This window comes from Dipteris shenzhenensis, chromosome 23, assembly GCF_047967505.1.
Source record: "Dipteris shenzhenensis isolate YYH24624 ecotype China chromosome 23, Dip_SZ_1.0, whole genome shotgun sequence".
In the NCBI taxonomy this organism is placed as follows: Eukaryota; Viridiplantae; Streptophyta; class Polypodiopsida; order Gleicheniales; family Dipteridaceae; genus Dipteris; species Dipteris shenzhenensis.
The window spans coordinates 9,687,816-9,711,328 of NC_141618.1; the positions used below are offsets into that span (position 1 = coordinate 9,687,816).

At 43.6% G+C, this 23,513-nt stretch overlaps 1 protein-coding gene across 3 annotated transcripts in view; it reads left to right on the forward strand.

Annotated features, from left to right (window-relative positions):
- The first annotated feature begins 9,618 nt into the window (after window positions 1-9,618).
- LOC147886963 (uncharacterized) overlaps window positions 9,619-23,513 on the forward strand; it is a 202,797-nt gene continuing 188,902 nt past the window's right edge. For 2 of the 3 annotated variants that reach the window (XM_087394892.1, XM_087394894.1), the window contains exon 1: window positions 9,619-9,925. In XM_087394892.1, the coding sequence (XP_087251018.1) occupies window positions 9,732-9,925 (194 nt within the window). In that variant the 5' untranslated portion in view covers window positions 9,619-9,731. Of the gene's footprint in view, window positions 9,926-14,094; window positions 14,252-23,513 lie in introns of those variants that run through there. The other variant, XM_087394895.1, reaches the window with a different exon arrangement.

Below are 23,513 nucleotides of genomic sequence, written 5' to 3' on the forward strand. Positions count from 1 at the left end.
CAAAGCATGTGAAGTAAAGTAGCGAGCATGGGCGGATGAGAGAAACATAGCAACTATTGAGGTGAGAGACATCGTGGTGGTTGGCCCGAATTTTGATTAATTCAAGGTAGCAGTACTACCTTGCATGGTAATTGATTAGAGGTGATTAGGCTTCATGGTTTACATCTGTGTTAATTACTACCATTTTCCATTAGTGGTGGCCATCAGTGGTGGCGCCTAATATTACCAGCCATGTCTGTGGTGGCGGTTAAGATTCCAACAGTCTAATAGTTAAATACAAGCCATCGCAATGGCCTGCAATTATGCACCTGCCAGTTACCACCATCGGGCTTGCATGCATGATTACTACGAGTGCAATAAATTACAAGTCACTGGGCTTGCATGCTTGGAAGAGTGTATGGTAATGAGTGATTAGAGGTGATTAGCCTTCATGATTTACTTTTGTGGTAATTACTGCATGGTGGTGGTGGCCACGTCTGTGGTGGCTAAGATTCCACCAAGCTGGCAGCAGTTAATTACCAGCCACCGGGATGAAGCAATCAAGAAGCAACTTCATCATGTATAGAGAGCAAGACTATTGTATTGACAACTGCAATGGTTAAATTGGATGCCTATCCTGTTATGCAGCAGGGTCCAAAATGCATGGTCTACCATACCCCCATCATAGATGACTACATGATCCGATGGCCTGTGTGCTACCACCTTGTGCATGTTTTTGCTTTGGGTTGTTTGTGCATGCAAGATCACTATGTAGAGAATGTCAGATGCTGCACCTCAATTCGCCATTTGGGAAAAAATTGCAAAAGACAAGGAGCTTGAATTGAAGAAGGCTAGCTGACTGCGAGCCTGAAGGGAGGAACCAGCCCCCTTCAGGAAAGGAGCAAGAAGGGCCGAGCTTGCAATCAGGAAGCTCAAAGCAAGGAAAGAGGAAGCAACATGAAGGGAGGGGCCGGGCCCCTAAAGGAAGGAACCAACCCCCTTAAGGAAAGGAGAAATGAGGGCCGAGCCTACAATTAGAGAGCTCAAAAAAGGAGACTTGCTCAAAGCAATGTGGAACCAGCCCCTTGAAGGAAAGGAGTCTTTGAGATGTAATCTATGTAATCTATTGAATTATTCATATTCTCCAAACTTTAGTTGGGCAATGTATATGTTTTAGGATAACACTTTACAACAAATCGATTCATTCTAGTATAATAGCTTCCTGGAGGTTGATTGCACACTAGGATATTAACTGCCACCAGCACAGTGGTTTGAAAGAGGGTATTAACTTAACTGCCACCAACGCAGTGGTTGGTCACCAACATGATGGTTGGTTGCATACTAGGAATATACTTGTCACCAGCGTGGTGGTTTGCTTCTATTATTATTATTACAAGACATGATGAATGGCATACAATTCATTCGTTTATGAATTGTGTATTATTTATGAGATTTCAAATTTCTCAATGTAAGTGCAGTTGTCAAGAGATATATATATACATATAATAATATATGTATATGTATATGTATATATATGCAATATTATAATATTTTCAAAGTGACTGAAGTGATGTTTTCTCAGTGATGTGACTAGATAGTGTCCTTAATAGGCCAGGACCATAATGTGAGACGAAAGATTTCGATTAAATAGAGTTGAAGATTTGAAATAAAGGGGTTGGATAATGCTAATGAGAGAGGAGGAGATGTCGCTATGATGATGGTAGCACTTTGTACATTAGGAGAACCTTTGAGTCTAAAAATAAGCTGAGTGTATGTCAGATCGAATATCTAGATATATCTATATGTCTGTATATATCCAATTTTATAGACGAAGTGATTGAAGTGATGTTGCATAAAGCTCCAAAGTCATTGAAGTGATCCTTTTCCAAGACAAGGACCATAATGTCAAACAAAAAATTTTGAATATCTATCTACATCTATATGTCTATATATCGTAGAAAGATCGCTGAAATTTGCATGCTCTTTGATACAAACCAGTGAAGGAACAACGAAAGAACATAGATGGAAATCCACGGTACCAACAACATTTTTTCAACCTATTGTTCTACGGAAGATGAAGCCATTTTGCAATGGGTCCCTCGGCAACCAGGATTGTCAAACAAGAGATTGATCGATTGGAGGAGGTACTTATTGTTCCACAACTTCGACCCAAGATTGTCATTCGAAAGATGGATCGATTGTTTGCAGGAGGAACCATGGGAATGCCTTTAATATTATAAGGACCCACAGTTTGTGAAGTACATTGCTGAAGGCTCCCACTATGCTTTATGTTGTGCCACTGTCCTAAAAGCCTTGTGTGAATATAAAGTTCTTCAGAGATGGTACACTTGATCTCTTTGAGCTTCGGCTACTTTGTTTTTTTGTTTTCACCCATCTTTTTTTTTTTTTAAACTTCAACCTCAAAACCACTTTTCATTTAGAGTGAAACCAATTCAATGTATAAGAGTAAATCTTGGATATATATTACTCGAGTCTTTTTTAGGGGCTGACCACCCCTCTAATATAGGATAAGTGGTCGCCGGTGTAATAATTGGTTGCACACTAGGATATTAACTACCACCAACGCGGTGGTTTGCTTCTATTATTACTAGTATTATTCTACTCGCACATTATCTTTGCATATCTTTGCTAGAGTTCCAACACGTTGACAGAGAAGACTATCCACCTCAGCCAAATGATGAGAGGTGGACATGTCAGGTCGTATGAAAGAGGAATGAGAAGGCTGGGCTCAATGAACTCTTCTGCACACTTCATGAATGTCATACAATTCATTCATTTAGGATTTAGGATTCGTTTACAATTCATTCAGGAGTTCACATAGGTTCTTATGACACCGTCTTGGTAATTAATTGGTAATTAACTGTGGTAATTCCTTACACTCTACTGAGCATGCAAGCCTGATGACTGGTAATTAATTGCACTGTACTGAGCATGCAAGCCCGGTGACTGGTACTTAACTACTCTACTACTGATCATGCAAGCCTAGTGGTGGTAGCTGGAAGGTGAGTAATTGCAGGTCCTCACATAGACTCTTGTGACATTACCCCATGTATTTGTGATTCCTTTTTTTAACTTCCATGTATGGAAGTCACTGCTCGCACATTATCTTTGCATATCTTTACTAGAGTTCCAACACACTGATAAAGAAGACTACCCACCTCTGTTAAATGATGAGAGGTGGACATGTCAGGTTGTATGAAAGAAGAATGAGAAGGCCGAGCTCAATGAACTCACTCCCTATTTAAGTGCAATGTAGATACAACTAAGAGTCCATTATGCAATCTAGCCTCGAAACTCTATACACCAATCCATCTACTGTAAATCTATGGCAGCATAACCAAAAGACGTTGGAATGCTCATGTTCTATCTGAGAACAATGTTGGATGACCTCCTCATCGCAAAAACAGACCCAGAGACGAGGGAGAAAAATAGTTACAAGAAGGACATGCTTTGTAACTGGCTGTTTGATATGGAGGCAGCAAATACAGTGAATATTCATTTCCATGGGTATCGTTTTTTCTATTCCTTTAAGGTACTTGTCAAGCTCATGATGTATGTTTCTATGGTGGAGACGATGTATACAACATGAAGAGGACCCCCAACGAAAGGACTTACTATGGGCATACAAGCAAGCAGACAAGAGCAAGTAATTAGTGAGAAGAGTGTGTGTTAAGGTCTGTGATAGTGCATTAGACTAGCCTAGAGAGTTGGGAGATGCTTGCAATAGAGAGGTTGACAAGATAGTTTGGAATTTGGAATCTCCTTGAGCCGCAAAATGTCGTCGTATTTTTTAAAAAGTAAAAATCTAGTAAGCATTTCTTAGACTTGTGGACTTTCTCGGACTACCCCATCATCCATGATCTATGGTGCTCATAATATCTAACTTTGTGTCGACCTCCTTCCGTGTTAATACTTAAATATCTCTGGAAAGACAATTGGTTTATTCTAAGTGTCAATAATATGTGAGCTTAATATTTTGTGAGCATATACGAATTATCTCATGTCTGCCTGAGTAACGTGTTAACCGATCTTATTTTAGTCGACCGAAGTAAACTCGAATGGATCTCAATTTTATACATGACTATTTAATACACGAGGTGGATGAGGCGATGAAATAGGACTACTCTAATGTCTTAAGTAGCCCGGTGGCTAAAATTTGACAATTAAAGAGGTCGCTAACATGGTACTTGGTTGCACACTAGGATATTAATAGCCACCAGTGCAGTGGTTTGCTTCTATTATTACAAGATGAATGGCATACAATTCATTCGTTTAAGATCTGTGGATTTGTGGATTCATTATGGGATTTTTAAAAACCAGCGCGGTGGTTGTTTGGGATATACTAAAAACAAGCATGGGATTTATCGTTTGGGATTTATAAAAACAATTACAAAAATAAGCACAGTGGTTAGTTTGGGATTTACTAAAAGAAGCGTAGTCTCAAATACACTTTCCATTTTCTAGGATAAGAGGAATATTGTTTCCTTGCAATGAGACTACATTTTCTTAGTAGTATCTTAGTCATCCTCGTCTACTGCTTCAAGACACCCCAAGATGTGCTCATGTGTGTCTAAATCCAATTTGAAGACACTCTTGCCCTTCTTTTGTTGTGGCACAAGTTGCATAGCTCTTATTAGATGAGAGTACACAAATGTTTGTAGACTCTTATGTAGCAGTTTGTAATTGCAGTAGTTTTGTAATTGCAGCCTCTCTTGGATGTTTTTTTGTACCAAAAAGCTCCAACTACTACATCCCACTTCTCATAGGTTGTTCCCTAATTATCCTTAAATGCTTCCTCAACCTTGTGCTTAGGTTTTGTGCATTGCAACAGAAAGTATGGGCCATCTTCCTCGTTCTCCCCAAAGTCAGCGATAACTTTAAAGTTATCCCTCTCCTCCAGACAGTTAGTGAGATCATCAAAACTCTCCCCAAACTGTGGCGAGTTGTTGTTTGTCTCTCCATTGTTTGTCACTCCATCTAAACGTAAAGGGAAAACTTGAACTCGCTCCCATGTCTTCACAGTTGCAACGTTCTCACAATCGTCATGATTGCCTATGATGCACACACTGTAGAAACAAAAAAAAATTCTTGTTTTAATCAGGTGGTTATTTGAAAATCCCCATATGATGTGCAGACCACGTAACTCCTTTAATTTTCTCTCAATTGTGCCGGGTGCTTCTCCTTTGCACTTCATCCACTTTCACTTCATGTAGAACATCATGGACATCATTGAGTTGTTCTTGAGGACATGTTAATTGGTGCATTATTATGATTTCCTTTAGCTCCAATGAAAGATATTTGGTGCTCACATTCAGAGCGGCCCAATCCAAAGCTTTATTGTATTCACCGCTAGGATAGATTCAGTCTAAGAGTCTATTTGGTATTTTGTTAAAATCATGTTCTGTAGACCATATGCATGTTGCAATCGTAGAGATTTTGGGATTTAACGTTCACTTAAATGACTTCTTGCCATTTGAGATATTTCATATGCATGGTCAAGTCCACTGGAGGAATCTGTATGTTTGAGCACGGATTTCACTAGAACTACAATATGTTTAGAGAAATATAAAAAATGCAAGTTCTTGACTAGAAATATAAAAACGAGATATTGAATTTGCAAATAAGCAAATCTTTATGCATTGAACTCATAGATCAAGACTTTAAGAGGATGAAATCTTTCTTCGACAAACCGCCTAAAATCCACACCATCGAAAGTACTTAAGTGTAGAAGATTTAGGTGAAATTAAGCACTTAAAGGACTTTGGGAAAGAAGCGTAAGGCAAGGCTTATAAAGTTGAGCCATTGGCAATGAAAATTCTCTTAATCTCAAAGCGAGAGTCTAAAAGCTTGAATCAATAGGTTCCCTTTTGTGTGACAAAATTGGAGGCCTTCTCTTTTCAATCTCTATTTTTCTTATTTGTGACTTACAATGTGTGCCTCACCACGCATGGTTGTAGCATTCGGCTACATTTTTTATTGAAAAGAAAGGGACCAAGCTCCCAAAGGATGAGAAGTTTCTTTGCAAACTATTGTTGGGAAGGTCGTTTACACGCTTATAATGCCCAATGCAACATGTTTCCTTACTATTAATCTAATTTTAGATTTATAAATTTTATTGGTTATTATCCATGTTGTAAGAATAGTTATATTAAAATTATTTTTTAATGAAGTATTGTGAGAGCATTATTATTTGGAAATAGCAATTGATGTAAAAGTACTCATAACAAATTTGAATAATTTGTGCCTATTGTTGGGATATCTCAAGGTGTATACCTCAGGCACACCTTGGTTTCTATGTGTGAGTGCTAGAGGCACAGTTAGGTGCCCATAAGCATAGTTAGGTGGTGGTAGAAGCCACATAGGATGATTGAGAGAATCTAGGAGCAGATTGAGGAGATAATTGTGGAGCTCAGAGGTCATCAGTGATGTCAGTGATCATGTAAGAGGTGCCTACATAAGGACCTCACTCTTCTTCATTCTATATGCAAGTATTCTAAGTTTGTGTTCACTCTATTCTTTCCTTTCAGTTTAGCAACATGGTATCAGAGCCCTTTGATCCCCCTTGATCCCATTTCTACCACATCATCATCTTTTTCTCCATCTTCTTCTTCACCATCTCTTCCCCTTCTTCCCAAATCTTGCTAAATCCTGTTCTCCTCCGTTTCTCTGCCATTCTCCAAGCCCTTCTTGCTGGAGATACATCTCAAAGGGGCGAACTTTTGGCTGCAAGGAATTAACGTATCTTCGTCACTGCAAGTCGCCATTTCGCACAGATTGTCGAACCTGTCTTCCACAATTTCTCTGAGACTGCTCCATGTTTCTCTAATTCCTTTCAGAGGGAGCTTCTCCATACCTTGAGCTATCCTGTGCTGAAATCTGAGCAGCAATGGCTGCATATTCAAGGTGAAAACAGAGAAAAACCAGTCGAAATTGAAGAAGCAAGCTATGGCGATCTGACGCGGATTTGCCCCTCCTCCTCAATGGACCTTCTGTGGTATATGAGCTTTCTTTTGCATTAGAAAGCCCCTTTTTCTTTGCTTTGGAGAGTGAGATACAAGCCCTCCAAATTTAGTCCTTTGTTTTTGACAGTTTTGACAAGGTTTTGAAAGTGATGCTACATTAGATGCTACTTTAGCATTTCTGAGTTTTTGAAGTTTTGAATAGCATCAATACAACCGTGGCTTCAGCTTTGCTTTGAGTTGCTATACCTAGTTTTGATTGGAAAGCTTTCATTTAGCCACCTCTGTGAAGCATGTAAGAAAAAGCATCATTGATTGAAATTTGGTCACAAGTCTTTACTACATTAAATGCTTATATTTTGAAGCTTTTCAGTTGTTATTCTAGCCTTGTAAGAGAGAAGACACTGCCCAATACCTGGGTTAGACCCTCTCATGGCTACCATATTGAATATAGATAAGTTCAATGGTAAGGGCTTCCACACATGGCAGATGAAGGTGAAATTTGCATTGATGAGGGAAAACCTCTGGGGACTTGTCAAACTGGCTTCAACTTCTTCTTCAACAGCCTCCAATGCTGGAGAATCCTCAGCTCCGACATGCCCGACAAGGGATCCCGCTAGAGAGGAGAAAGCATATGGTATCATTGCTCTTGCTTTAGGAGATGATTATATTCATCACATCTCTGACTTAGAGTCTCCTTCAGAAGCTTTGACATGATTTTTGGTGCTAGCTCTCACATCTCAAAATTATCACTTAAAATTTCTTTCTTTGAATTGAAGATGGTTAGTGGCACTCCTTTGGCTGCCCATGTCAATTACATGCGGAGTCTTATGACTCAACTTGCTTCTATCAACTCTCCTATCACTACAGATGATGCTATGGCAGTGTTGCTTAAGAGTATGCCTGAAGATTATGATCATATTGTTACCACTTTGAAAAATCTTCCTAATCCTAATCTTGAAGGTATTATCTCTGCTCTCCAAGAAGAAGAAAGGCAGATGGAGCTCCGGAAAGGCAATGACATAGCCTATGCCATAAAAATCCAGAAGGGCAAGTTTTCACCTTGCAATCATTGTGGGAAGACTAATCACCTCTCAAAAGACTGCTTCAAAATCAATCCATGCAAACACTGTGGCAAAAACAATCATCATGAGAAGTTTTGCAGAGCCAAAAAGGAAGCAACTTCAAAGACAGAAAATGCCAATCTACTTTCAGTTAATGTGCCTCCACAAGATGAGGCATCCTTTGAAGATTATGCTTTTTAAATCATCTCTATGTATGCTCCAGATCTCTCTTTTTATGTTGAGTCAAGGTACTCAGCCTGGATAGTCCTCCAAAATGAATGAAATAAACTATTGTGTTTTGTGTGTTTTGTAAACACCTCTGATCACCTTATGATGTAGGCCATGCGTATGTGTTTTGCTCCATGGTACCTCCTGCAAACATTGTGTGCATGTACATGTAGGGGAGATAACCATTGGAAGGTCTTTTGTATCCCTTTTGTTTACCTTACACCCATGGGAACCCTTGCTAGCTTGAGATCCTAGCCATTGATAGATCCATGACCACCATGAGATGGCATGAGACACCTTGTGCTAGCTGTATCCTTGACATAGCCTGAGGCATTCCCTTAAGGGGGGGTTTGTTGGGATATCTCAAGGTGTATACCTCAGGCACACCTTGGTTTCTATGTGTGAGTGCTAGAGGCACAGTTAGGTGCCCATAAGCACAGTTAGGTGGTGGTAGAAGCCACATAGGACGATTAAGAGAATCTAGGAGCAGATTGACGAGATGATTGTGGAGCTCAGAGGTCATCAGTGATGTCAGTGATCATGTAAGAGGTGCCTACATAAGGACCTCACTCTTCTTCATTCTATATGCAAGTATTCTGAGTTTGTGTTCACTCTATTCTTTCCTTTCAGTTTACCAACACCTATATTCTTTTGATTGATTTGTGATTGCAAATAAAAATTCTCTTTCTCTGCAAGCTCTTACTCATCTCCTCCCTTTGCAATGCTGATATCACTCCCCTTTTCCCTTCTCCTCTTAGTTGCAACCCTCAATGCTACTTCCACCTCCTCGGTCAACATAACATGTGGCCACTCATCTAGCTGAATCATTAAGCGGAGCCTATGGTGGAGGGAGCCTTGAGACTTGAAATGCTATTCTTGAAATTTAAGACATTTTAGATCGCACCTTGAGACCCGACAAAGCGGGTCTCTAACCCATCATAGACGGGTCATGCTACTCGTGCCTATTAAAATTAGAAGGAAGCGGAAAATGACGGAAGACATGTATAAGAAAAGTTATGATAAGCCAAATTTTAAGGCCTTTCCTAGACCTGTCCCTTCTCGCATTGGAGGGCAGAGGGACCGTTAAAAGATCCCGGATAGGAATTTCAGTTGTGAGAGTTGACATACCATGAATCACGTGTGCAGGCTAGTAGGAGGGAGTTGAGCTTCCGTCTTCGCGAGTAGTCGACCTATGCCCTTTACGTGGTTCCGGACTGACCAAAGCTGCTAAACAGCTCTTATCAACTGCCACAGCACTGCAATTAAAAAACCCTTGGCCACTCACGTTTGAAAAATTCAAACGTTAGTGGAGTGCAGTCGTTATCGTTGGGTAAGGTTGTCCCATGCACTCGTGGAGAATCTTGAACTGCAGCTCCATGTTTGTTTCGAAGACGATGCGGAGTCCGGACGCACAAATCTAGAATTTGCTTGAACTCCATGTGCCTCCCCGTGTTAGCGTGAGAACCCAAGTCGAGCAATCATGGCCAGGAGCACTGTTGATGTTGTGGAGGCCTTGCTCGGCGCCTTCGACAGCAGCATGACCAAGGCATGCCGAGAAGAGGAGGAAATTTGGCACACATACGTCGCTGAATGCTGCGCGGAGGACATTGAGTGGATGCGATCCCAGCGCTCCCACTGGGTCGAGGAAGCTGCGCGACGTGCGGGAAATGATAGGTAAAGTGTACGACCGGAAATTATGCTTTGATAGATATTAGACCATCTCGGCATGGGACTTTGTCGAGCGACTTCATGTTCGACCAGTCTAGAGGCTATCCTTCTAAATTTAGAGGCTAAAGACCAGACAATGCAGGACAAAATATCGAATGGATTTCTCGACGGTCACTGCGTCCTACATGCCAGCGGCGTCATAGCAAGTTAAGATGTTTTGCATTCGATCCCTCCAACGTTAGATGCTATTCTGTATCGTGGCAATGCCTGGATCAATGGACTAGAGTTGAAGTGTCGCTACGTCGATAACTCACCAACAGCTTCTCGATCAATAAAGTCATTCATGCTTGCCTATGTGTTAGCGCCACTAACGAAGAACTTGCTTCTCAAGGTGCCCGTCTAAAGCGCGCTTTCCTTTCACTCAACTTTAACCGCGTTTGGAATTCGATTCCGACGGCTTTAGCAATTGGATAATTCCGCTATGCTCGACGCCTTTCCCTCGCGAGAGAATACCTTCTATAGTTTGAGATCTGGATCTTTTTCCAACATGTGTGTGTTTTTGTTTGCTTGTTTTAAGTATGAGAGACTTCTGTAGCAACCTTGCGATTCAGATCTCGAGTCTCGAAGTTCCACCAAGGGAATATTGGTGTGTACAAACGAGGTAAAAAATCTAAGTGAAATATGTCAAGCCATGCTCTTTCAAAAACTTCAACTTATTTCAATTTTTAATATGAGGGGAGAGAGAGAGCGAGAGAGAGAGAGAGAGGTACTCCATTCCTCTTGTTTCATTGTAGAAAATAGTCGCTAAAGACGCCCTCCTTGGTGGTGTATATTTCACCCCACAAGTAACAATGCGATCCAATCTTGCTTCATTTCTTTTGCCATATGGCCTTATCGATGACCTTCAAATCCACAACGAATGATCAAGGTCTGAAAGTTTTAAAGGGCCCAACTTCCCATGTAGAGTCCGACTTTTACGTCCTATTTTACCTACTCTTATTCAAAGTCCAACACCAATGAATATAAATTATGTCCACAACACTAGTCTTGTCCTCAATTTAGAAAACACTTCCAAGCAAAATATAAATTGCTTGATGGAGATTCACAAGCTCGAAATAGAAATTACTTGGTAGAGATCCATTTAAAGGGAGATCTTGGAATTTTAAATGTAACCGGTATGGGCATGTTAGGAAATATTGCCAACTTCTATCTCCTTCACAAGATTCTATTTTGCCTTCATCTTCCTTCATGTCAGAAAAATACAACTTAAAGGCTTGGGAGGAGAGTAGCCTTCAAGAAACGAAAAGTCCTTACTCTTTAGTTGCCTTTGTTGTGTCCACAATTATTAATGGAATCTCGAGTGTTGTATCCACCATTCTTAATGGGATCTCAACCTTAGCTTTATTTTGATTATGGCCCTTCTCTCTACAGTTCATTCTTCCCTTGTCATTCAACTGAAACTTCTAGTGCACTCTATCCCATCTAACTTAGCCTTATACATAAAAGTCATCGTTAGGTTCTAGATTTCTTCCTAAATTCTCTTCCTCTAAATTCCAAGTTAATGCAACAGTCCTCCCCAAGCCAATCTTTCCTATCAATCTTGATCAATTCCTTTGATCATTTCTCGACCCACACACCATTCCAATTCTTCAGCTGAAGTCTTAATCAAAGATCAAATCTAGAAAGAATTAGAATGTTTATTAGGAATTCTTGGCACAATTTCTATATTCATTTGTAGAGCATCATTCTACAATATGGGTTTTCAAAATACCTTGTCTGAGATCAAGATACTAACTTTAAATCAAAATTCAGAAGATTGTTACCAATAGACTCAACATCAAACAACAATTTGCAAGTTTGAATGACCCCAACCGCAAATGGGTTCACATAGAGATTGAATCGAATAATTAAAATGATCCAGATGCCACCCTTTGACTGTTGGACTTTTATGGACTCACGAACTACAACAAGCTCTTGGACTACCACCCTTGGAGTCTTAGACTACCATGGGTTTTTAGACTACTCTGGGCTGTTAGACTATGCCATATTCGACTCTTGGACTTTTACCACAAGCTCTTGGACTACCACACATAAACACATATGCATACGCATACCCAACACCCACGCACATGTGTATACATGTACATAAAACACACACATGCGCATTCTCATGCATACACATACACACACATACATGCACGTGTACACACATATGAGAGTGCATAGACACATACGCATGCACATGCACCACACATACATATATAGATAGAGATGCGCACACACATACACACACGCAAGCACACACAGATACACGCAATCAAAGATGCACAAACATACATACACGTGCAAGCAATGAAACAAACATTCAATCGATATAATGTCACAATCTCGTGTGCTTTCCCAACTAGTCCCATATATGGTGGGTTGTGATGGGGATCCCTTGAATGAGTAGCCTTACATTGTATCTAAAGGTTTATCAAGAAAAAGGCATCCTTCTTAAGGACTTTTTTGTGGTCTCGTATCATTTCTCCTCTCTGCTGCTGTCAACAACGTTGGTTAACGCGAATTGCAATCTCCACCATTTGTTCTTAAAAATTTCATAATGGTAATCGAGTTACCATCTCTGCAATCGGTTAATTTACTCGTCAGAGTCATACCATTTATGTAACACAAGGTTGTACTAGTCACATGGGCCCATGAAACTACAGGCCCAATGCAACAAAAATGATCGCCGCCTATTAGACTCACGCTACCAAACAACCTCAACCAATCAAGATGTGCCACATATCACCTGTCTCGTAAGTCCATCAAATACTACCTCGCCACATGGCACTCACTCCAAGCGCCATCAACGGTCGATAATCTGCAATGGTTGACGTTCTCAATTGAAATTTGGTCTTGGCCTACCAGCCTATTGTTGGTTTCCTCCAGCTCCGGCCATCAATTCCATTCCTTTTGCAATCCTTCATTTACCCTCCCACATCTCTCTCCTCTCCATTTCACTACCCACCCCTCCCTTCCTCTATTCCGCCTCTTTGTTGCCCCTTGGTTGCCCTCATACTCTTGCTCTTCCTGCTTGTTCCATCTTATTTTTGTGCTTCAAATTTCCTATTTGACATTCATGGCTCCACTAAGTACCAAGTGCGGCCCAACATGGCTTCAAGGGACCTTGACGCTTAGTTTGCATGCGACAGCAATCGAGCTCATGCGTCACCTTCCTGCAAGAGGGTGGTTATGGCTTACCTTTAGATATTGCTCCACTACTTGCCGTAGCCCCTCATGTGATCGGTGCTCAAGCACGAGGAGCGATCCCATTAAATGTGGGACCATCGAGAATTCTACTTAGTTCCAATGAGGAGGGATATGAGGAGGACGACCTCATAAGTCCAACAAAAATCCCAAATATCTCTCAGATGGGTTGGCCAAAGCCCTCTAATAGAGCTTCTTCACTGGAGCTTCAAGTGAGCCGACTAGTCTCTCAATCACATCGAGTGAGCCAACTAGTCTCTCAATCACACTAAGCTGAGCGCCAAAGTTTGAATTCCAGAAACTGAGCGGCCCATACTGTAGGTTTCCCTCTTTCCTACCCTTAGCTAAGATAGTTGAGCCATTTCATTAGCCGCCAAAGTTGTGGCCCATACTAAAGGTTTCCCTCCTTTGTCAAGTTTTTTTTTTTGGGCCAAAAGAGGAGTATTATATTATAACAAGGGTTGGTGAGACCCAACGAAAAGACCATTACAAAAATTGGCCTAACATGTGGGCAAGCTGCCCTCGGCCTGCGCTGGTTAGCAGCCTAATTTTCAAGTATTTACCCCCGAGTTACTGGAAATTACCGCCAAGTTGATAGTCCTCCCTATAGATAAGGGAATTTGCATGGATTTCATTACCCACTACTACGTCACTTCTCTTTGAACGGAAGAAGCTTTTCTTCAACTCACCGCTAGTCCATAATCACTTGCATTTGCCTACTTTGGGGATGGCTCCCTCAACTTCTTATCAAATATCTTCAAATAAAGTGCTTTTGTTCAAAGATATAAAGATATAAAGAAATTAGGGCATTTACACAGTAAGTGTAAGCATACCATCCAACGGTCAGCCTGAGCATAAGCATCTAAGGAGAGATGGGAGAGATGAGAATGACGTAGCCAGCCAATAATGGGGAGAAGAGGGTGATCTGCTTAACCTATGGAGGGGAGTCCCCAGGAGCGGGTGTGTGTTAGATACCAGCAGAAAGAGGTCGTTGATGGTGTGTAGAGAGACTGGTTTGTGATGCCGTTGTAAAAAGCTACCAGGTTGGAGCGAGGAGAAAGTAGGAGAGAAGCAATCGAAACTGTGAGCTCAGCTACCTTGTATTCAACATTGACATTTCAGTGCAAAGGGAGTCTTTGATTGGTCTTGTGGAAGCCTATGCTTTGCTCTAATATTTCGCTCCATGTTTCTTTGTCTCAACTCCAGCATTGTAGCCTCTTAGCTTCGAGTGGATTTTGTGATGCATCGCACAAGGAATCCCCTCCCTTGCATAAATGGCCCTAGGCTGGTGGCTTGTGGTTGGAGGCAACGGCCACCAACAAGCAAAACATCAGCAGCTAAACACAACTGAATGAAGAGTGACTAGAAATGTAGTAGGCTATAGGCAACAGAGAGTGAGAAGCAAGACAGCCTGTGGGTGGACAAAGTGTGTATAGTAGGTGACATAGGAACGGCTAGGAAGCAACTTAAAGTAAAGCAGCTACTAGGCACTCTAGCGTTGGGTAAAAGAGAAGATATTATCAAAGATGCTTCTGCCATGCACGGAGTTTGTTTGCCTATCATGAATAAGATTTGGAAGAATGGGTTGCAAACGGAGACTGATAGCTTTGGCCAGAATTTTGTAAAAGGTTCCCAAAAGAGTGATGGGCCTCCATTGGGAAATGAAATTTGTAACCGGTAAACCACAACTATCTTTTAATGCACCGTCAATTACAGCCACTTAACTCCCAATTAAGCACACCACATCAAATAGCATAAAAGAAAGTACAGGTGAGGCTAGAATGCCCCTGCTCAATGATCACAAAGCAACACCGATTGGCCCCAAACAATTGGCGCCCCTTGCGGTATTTCTTTATTCTTCTTTAGTGAAAAGTAATAGCAATCTTACAACCAGGGCGCACCCTTAACCGTTCTCATTGGCTACCACTGTTCACCGGCCCACACTAGGCACACACTGCATCAAATTTGCCATCAACATATGAAGCTGCAACTGCAAGGACTTTCAATAATGGAACTGCAACTGCAACATATTGATTTTTTACAAGTGTGCAACTGCAAGGACTTACAAATTCAACATTTTGTTTTGACATCAAAATTGTTCAAAGTGAGAGTTCAAAAAATATAACTTTTATAAAAAGGAAACTACAACATCCTATGTACTCGATTTAACTACTCTTTCATTTTATTGTAAACGAGATGTTTTTTATTTTCTCAGAGTATTAAAACTTCTAAGAAGGGAGCACAAGTATTTTTAAACCCAATGCCCTTAACATCAAAATTTGACCATTAGAATCTATAATTGTTCAAAACAAGAGTGTACCGAAATTTTGAACTTACTTTCAAATTTTTTCAATTCATCATAATGTTCAAGGGAGGACTCTTCATAGAGCTATAAAGCTATGCAACTAGAACGTCATACATTTTTTCCAAAAAGTCTACTGTTAGTTTCAAAATTTGCAATGTGAACGTAGTGCATCTTATTGAAATGAACATGAACATTTGTATATACTCTCTATCAATGAAGCATGATGCATGTTATTGAGATGAACACGAACATTTGTATGTACTCTCTAACGATGAAGCATGATGCATCCTTCTTTGTTTCGTATATTCAAACTTTGTGCATCCCAACTGCTAGAGCAAGGCATAGGCATCCTCTGACCTCAACAACCTCATCTCAACCTAGGTTCACCCTCTGTAACTGGGTGATTGCAACAAACCCAGGGAATCCCATAGAGAATCTCAAAACAGAGAACTAGAAATCAATGCCACAGTGAAAACAAAGAGAGACTAGGCTGACAATCCAAGATTGCATGCCCACAGCACTGGCTGCAACCAAAAACACCTATTCCTCGCAAGAACAGGTCCCGGACGTATCCAGAACCTTGCCAAAGACCTCCAAACAGAGTTTCACAGCCAGAAACCCTAATTCGCAGCAATAGAAACCAGCACCAGGCTGTGTGCAAGCATCGGACGTCTGAAATAGAGTCCGTACAGTCTGTACGGACTGTTTGTCAGTCCGTACAGGTTGGAAAACGCGCCGTACATTAGATGATATGCGCCAGGAGGAGCTCCAGCAGATCGCAAAAGGTGCTCCTTGACTCGGGCTGCGTGCAACAAGGCTGGATGCAAGGAAACATAGAAAAACAGCAGCAAAGTAGCGACCAGCAACCTCTGGAAGGTCTGGCGCAGCAATAAGGAGCAGGAGAAGATGCTGAAGTGGATGAATTCTAGAGCAGGCCCTTGATTTGGAAACCATCTGCCCTAAAGGAGGGTAAAAGATGCTAAAAGTGGGGGAAAGATGCTAAAAGTGGAGCTGGTAGGTTGCATGCTTGACACGTGGCACATTAATGCCCCTAACCCCCTGTACCAAGGAAACGTTGGTTTCCTAGGGACAACTTTTAACACGTGGCACATTAATGCCCCTAACTCCTTGTACCAAGGAAACGTTGGTTTCCTAGGGGCAACTTTTAAAGGCTCTAACCCCACTAACCAATGACAAACATTGGTATTGTCTAGGGGCAACCTTTTAATCCTTTTTAACCCCTCTTCCCACGTGAAACTTGGGAATCTATCTGGGGGCAAACTTCCTAGCTCCGTCACACCCCTCGGCGAGGTCAAAGTGATGCCATGCCTTGATTCTAACAGTTAGGTCTAGCCAGTGTGTCCAGTTAGATGTTAACACTAGGGGCTTTCAGGAACTCACCGCTCCTCTAGGCCAGTCCCCCATGGCCAAACTGGTTACAAACTTAGTCATAGCTTATTTGCTTACAAAATTCACGTCCCCGTGACATATCCCCCTCTTGAACAGCAAACATAATGGTTCGCTGCTCCAAATTACAGCAAATAACAATGAAAGAGAGAGGGCATGAATAACCCTTCCAATGATATACAACTGGCAAGAGAGCACGTGAATCCATCCATAAGTCCAGGCATAACCAACTGGAGTGACTAGTACACTCATCATAAGAGTCTCATGGCAGAAAGACTGTCAGCCAACAGCACCTCGGGTGAACATGAAGTATCACCAAGCGACCCTATGATATCATGTGAGCTGTCCGTCCTGAGGAGGTGGAGGCATGACCCCCCTCTTGAGCACCAAAGATCAAACTGATGCTCGGCTGAACCTGTATGTCCCTCGACCGCAGTTGGTGGCATAAGCCATAATGCATCCAAATAGAGCTGCACTAGCTCAGGTGAATCTGCCAATTCACCTTCCTCCAACCACTTCGCATCCAGCGCTGAATAATTCTTAAACTTTACCAAGTAGTGACGCTGAGTGCGACGCCGTACTTTCTTGCCAGAGTGTGCCAAAATCTGCTCAGGAACAAGTACCTCATCAAGCTCTTTAACCTCGGGCTGACCTCGGGCTGATCCTCATGGAGCATATCATTTGGCACTTCACCTTGAAAAGGTTTCAACAAACTAACGGGCATTATGAATGGTCCAATGATCCAGTAGCTTCAACCTGTAAGCTACATCATTTATCGGTGTAGAACCTGGAAAGGACCATAGTACCGCATCTTCAACTTTGTGTACACTTTATCCTTGCCTTTCATCTCTCCTCCTTGATAGAGTCTCCATTCCCTTAGCCTTGCCATCAACTATCAACTATCCCTTCCGCTCCAAAGGCCTCACCAACGGCCAATCCTTTAGTCAGCCCAGAAGCCCCTTCATCGACCTACAAGAAGATCGCACAGCCCACTACAAATCAGCCGTACAGCCTGTACGGCTTGCTTGCCGTACGACCGTACCTGCAGCATACAATCTGCCGTACGACCTCTGCAGCTGCTGTATGATCTGCCATACAACATGCCGTACTGCCGTACAATCTGCTGTACTGACATACGATTTGCCATACAGCAGGCCCATACCAAACAGCCTCGAAATCTGCACCACTCGGATGCCACTGCCCTGATTCTCCTCTCCCCTCTCCCTTGCCTCGTCGTTACCCTCTCCATCGTCTTCATTTTCAGCCCGCAATAACGTGCCCAAGAGCTGCGCCATTTTTCTCTTGAAATGTGCGCCACTTTTCTGCCCATGTAGCTCTGCTCTAAACTTCCACTTTCTTCAGCAGCCCACGCAGCACTTGCTGTCCATGTTGCCTCGAGCTTGATGTAGACCACTCTCCATCAACAAGTGCTTTCTCCCACCTTGCTTCTCCGATTGGCGCCTGAGTTACTTCTCCGATTACCTCTTCGAGTGCTCGTTGTGCCCATAATCCACATTGATTGGCTTCTCGAAGTGTCCGTGACATCTCTGGCATCTATCTTGACATCGGTGACCCTCACTCATCCATTTTGAGAGTCACCATGTGAGTGCTCCAAGTAGCCGCCCCAAGGACTTCACCGACATATATCTTGGGGCATACCTGCCCAGTGCTTCATCGACATTGTCATCGACTTGCAGGGATGTGCACACATGTGCAGTGGCTACATAAAGGACATCTCTTTCACAAAGAGATATTTTTATTTATTAATACTGCTTGATGTATTTTGGGGTCCTCTACCCTGGGTAGTCCCCCTAGAATGATATGTATTGAGTGTTTGGTTTTCGCTGAGTCTAAAGGTCCTCTGCCTTGGATAGTCCTCCTAAAAAGATGTATTGGTTTTCCTACTTTTTGGGTGTGTGGCTTCCTAACATGTCCTGTTATGAAGCCAAGGAGGGATGTACTGTGGGAGCCATATGTATTGGCTTTGATAGGTCTATTTGTTTATCAGGCCTGGCTTGAGAGTTCCAGGATATTGGTGCATTGGTCTCCTAGACCTCTGAGTTGGTCATGCATCCATGCATGATGAGCCTCTAAGCCATGCTAGATGAGATTTCTATTTTATGCTCACTAGCCTCTGAGCCATGCTCACTTGCCTCTGAGATTGTGTGGGAACCATGTCTAGTTCTAGAGCCCCCTTCACATGTAGGGAGAATAATGGTCTCCCAGGCCACCCTTGCTGCAACATCTGCTGTGCCATCAAGTCCACTCCATAAAAAATTCATGACTGGTCTGATGAGCTGAGTGATGCAATCCCTAGACCGGCACCAGCAAGAACACATAAACCAAGAGGTGGCCAAGAGAACCTGGTTCACTACCACAACTCTAGATGCAAGGTCGAGTTTGGCAGAGCTCCAGAAAAGGAGCTTTTTCCTTATACTTTCTAGTACTGGGGCAAACTGCTGTGCTGGAGAGATGTCCAATCCTACCTGGCATCCCAAATACCTGATAGGAACACCCCTCTGAATCCAGGAAAAGCCAATGTCAACTCCCCAGCCAGGAGTGTCCTCATCACTGATCCAAAAGCCAAAGGATTTATGCCAGTTAATGTGTGCCCCTGCAGCTGAGCAAAAAATATCCAAGGCTGTCCGAAAAGAATCAAGTGACTGCGAAGAGGCCTCAATAAAAATAGCAGTGTCATCAGCCAACTCACAGTCAAGAAGCTCCTGCTCCTGTCTCAAGGGCAATCTCAACCCAAAAAGCTCAGCCTGAGATCTAAGGAAGATACTCATAGCTTCTGCCACAAAAAGAAAGAGGAAGGGGGCTAAAGGATTTCCCTGACGAACTGATCTGGAAATCTGGAACCTGTCACCCCTTACCCCTCCAATCAAAACCTGGCTGTGGGCTGATCTGTAAAGGGAGGCCACCCCTCTAATCCAAGCATCTGAAAATCCAAACCGTAGAAGAGTGCCCTCAAGAAAACCCCAATCTACTCTGTCATAGGCTTTCTCGAAGTCCAGGAGTAGAACTGCTAGCCTCTGCCCACTCTGCATAGCCCACTCTGTGGCTGCCCAAAAGCAAAAGATATTATCGAAAATGCTCCTGCCATGCACAAAGCCTGTCTGAGTATCATGGATGAGGTCTGGAAGAAGGGGCTATAATCGGATGCTGATTGCCTTGGCAAGGATTTTGTAAAGAGTGCCCAAAAGAGTGATGGGTCTCCAATGGGATACAAAATTCCTGTTGCCACCTTTCGGGATAAGGTGAATGAGTCCCTCGGTCAGTGAGTCAGGTATCTCACCCGATTCCCAAATGCCCTGCACGGCTGAAGTAATATGCTCACCTATCATATCCCAAAAGGCTATAAAAAAAGGAGTAAGACCATCGGAACCAGGGCATTTTCCCTTATGAAGGGCAGAGAGAGCAGTCTTGAATTCTGTGTTGGTAAAGCATGCATCAAGTGAGCATAACATCTCTAGGGTGACCAACACAGGTAAACTCTGCCAAACTTCATCTCTAGCCACCTCTCTCGCTTGTGAGTTCGGATCTGCGGAAAGTAGGGAGGCATAGAAAGCTATCGCTAAGTGCATGACGGTCTCCGGATGGAACTGCGAAATGCCGTCAGAGTCAATAAGCTGCCTGACACTCTCTCTACTATGTCTGGGACCAAGTGTAGAAAAAAAGTGTTTATTGACTCTCCCTCCCATCTGTATCCAAAAGGACTCCCATGCATGGAAGGCATACTCTGCTCTCTGATCAAGCAAGGTCTGCAAGTGAGCCCTTGCCGCAGCAAGGCGCTCCTGTATCCAAGCATCTGATCGTCGTTTCTGCTCCTCCCTCTGTAAGGCTGCCAACTGCTGGCGGATACCGATCTCTCGCCTAAGTACCTCACCTCGCCGAGCACTAGCAACGGAGTGATAAAAGTCGCTGATACTGGCAAGTGTTGTGGCCACATGTGAAGGACCGGCCACCCCCCTGCATATGAGAAACCCATATCTCCAACACTGCCTCTGTGAGAGTCTCATCCGTGTTTAAGGCGTCGGGAATCCTGATACTATGAGACCGTCCTCTCAGATGAGGCTTTGAGATGGACAAAATTACCGGAAAATGGTCTGAAGTGGAAACACCGGGTGCAATGCAAACTATCCCCCCTCTATCAAGAGCCCAGTCACCCACATAAAATCTATCGATCCGAGCATGGATAGGCATTTGCACCCTATGGTTCGACTAGGAAAACAAAAGTGACTGAGACTGAATAAGAAATGCATCATCTGACCAAACATCTCTGCCACTGAACCTGAACAAGAAGGCATCCCAGGCTGCGCTCTCAAGGGAGTGGATACCACCTTCTCTGCCCCCTTTCTTATCAAAAGGTGCCTCAACCATGTTGAAGTCACCTCCAATAATCCACGAATCCGCAATGTCAGCCCACGAGAGCAACTCTTTCCAAAACAAAACACGGTCCCCTCTGTTGTTCGGAGCATAGAGGTTGAGGAAACCAACCTTACGTCCGTCAATCAGAAGTAAAACCCACTGGGCCCTGGAGGGGGTTATGGTACCGTGTCCAATGACCAGAGGGAGAATAGAATCTGAAACTGAAATGCATGTACCTCCTCTGGTTCCCAAGGCAGGAAGCCAAAAAGTCTGGCCTGAGATAGCTTACCTGACTTGGAGCAATCTCTGACATCCAGTTTGTGTTCCTGAAGAAAAAGAATGTCTAGGGAACCACCTGAAACACCTGGATGGAGCTGATTCTTGATCAGCTGTTTGCGACGGCGATGAGGGATGCCGCCCAATCCCTGTATATTCCAACTGGCTATCCTCATCGGCCGGAGGAATTGGAATACCTTACCCGACCTAGTGGCGGAAAAAGAAACCTCTACCGGAGCAAACCTCCCGCCATACACACGAGGTCCAAGGGGAGGAAAGTCCACAGGTGAGAGAGAGAAGGATCTCTCAAGAGGGATGCCGATAACTGGCTCTCCAAAAGTAGAGGGTACAAAATCATCATTTGGGAGGCTAGAGAGGTCCTCCAAAGCGGAAAATGAGTTCCGCTGAGCCAGTCCTAGTGAGGGGGTACGAAGGATTCCTACCGAAGCAGGAAGAGAATGTAAGACCCCCTTCCCTCTGTCCAAAGAGGGAAGCACCTGTACTGGATCCTGATCAAAAAGTGGTGCGGACGAGGTGCCAACAACCTGGGCTGCTCAGGAAGGTACAGCCTGATCCAAGGGTGGAGTCGAACAAGGCTCCTGAACACTAGTCTCCTCTTAAGGCTCCAAGAGGGTAGCCTTCGAAGACGTGGAGGTGTGAACTAAAGTAGAGGGCCTAAGGAACCCACCGTGGGCCAAAGGTGGTGCGGGGTGCAGAAGGGACTCGAGTAGCCCTAGGAGGGGCGGGGGCCCGTGTCTAAGGCCGTGTCTGTGAAGCGGTAGGTCGTGCTCCTACTCTCTGTCGTAAGCTAGTACGATCTGGTTGCTTTCTGGGCCTCTTTTTCTTCTTTGGGCAATCTTTGGCGAAGTGTCCTGAGGATCTGCAAATCCTGCACTGGTCCTGCCCACCTGCAACCTCAAATCTCTGGCGGAAGAAGGACCCATCGGGTCGCTGTAGCATGATGTGGTCATCTGAAATTTTGGGGTCCTAGACAATGACCCTAACCCTAGGTACCCCATCCATCCTGACCGCCTCAGCAGCCGAAGAGGACTCGCCAGGGAGAGGGGCGATCTCTGCTACCATACCAAACCTCTCGCCAATAACTGAAAGAAGCCGGTGATAAACTGAGGGAAGACCAGGGAACCTGATGAAAACAGAAACTCCCTGCTTGTCCTCTTCAACTGGGTCAAATCCCAGTTGAAAAGGAAACAAAAAAATCCTCCTGTAGCCTAGAAGTAGAAACCCGGCCTGTAGCAAGTCTCTCGTGACGTCCGGGGAATCTAGGCACACCTGAAAGAAACCCCGTCCCAACAAACGAACATCCTTGAGGTGGGGGGCGAGGTCCTAAGGAAGTGCCGCCAGCATCCAATCTCTAGCTTGTGACTTGGAGGGGTGTGAGCCATGAATGCGTGCGAAGAGAGTCGTGGAACACTCATGCTCCAAATCCTTTTGCAACTACTGCAGCTCGTCTTTTGAAAAAGTGACAGTATTCGCGGCCGGTGTGAGCAGAGATGGATTGACTGAATGGGAACCCATTCGTCAATCGAGGTGTGTTGGCTGATTCAAACACAAAAAATAAAAAAACTCCGTACGCTTTCCTGAAACCCAGGAGACCTCTATAAGAGAATAGGGGTACTCCAGATGAAGGAGTGGGTGAAGGAAGAAGGGAGAGAGAAGAAGAAGCCAAGGAGGAGTCAGCAAGGGGGCAGCAAGGAGGAGAGGAGAGGAGGGGAGGATAGAGGAGAGGAGGAGTGGAGGAGAGGGGGAGGAGAGGAGTAGAGGAGAGGGGAAGGAGGAGAGGGGAGGAGAGGGGGCCTGGAGACTCACCACACCTGTGGAAAAGAATGTCCAGTCGATAGGAATACCAAGAACTGTGTCTCCAAAGGTCAAGGGCACAAACTCCATCTCTCCAAGATCATCCAAGGGAGAGAAAAATTTCCAGAGCCAAGAACGGTACTAGAGTGCCTAAAATCCTTGTTTGCATAG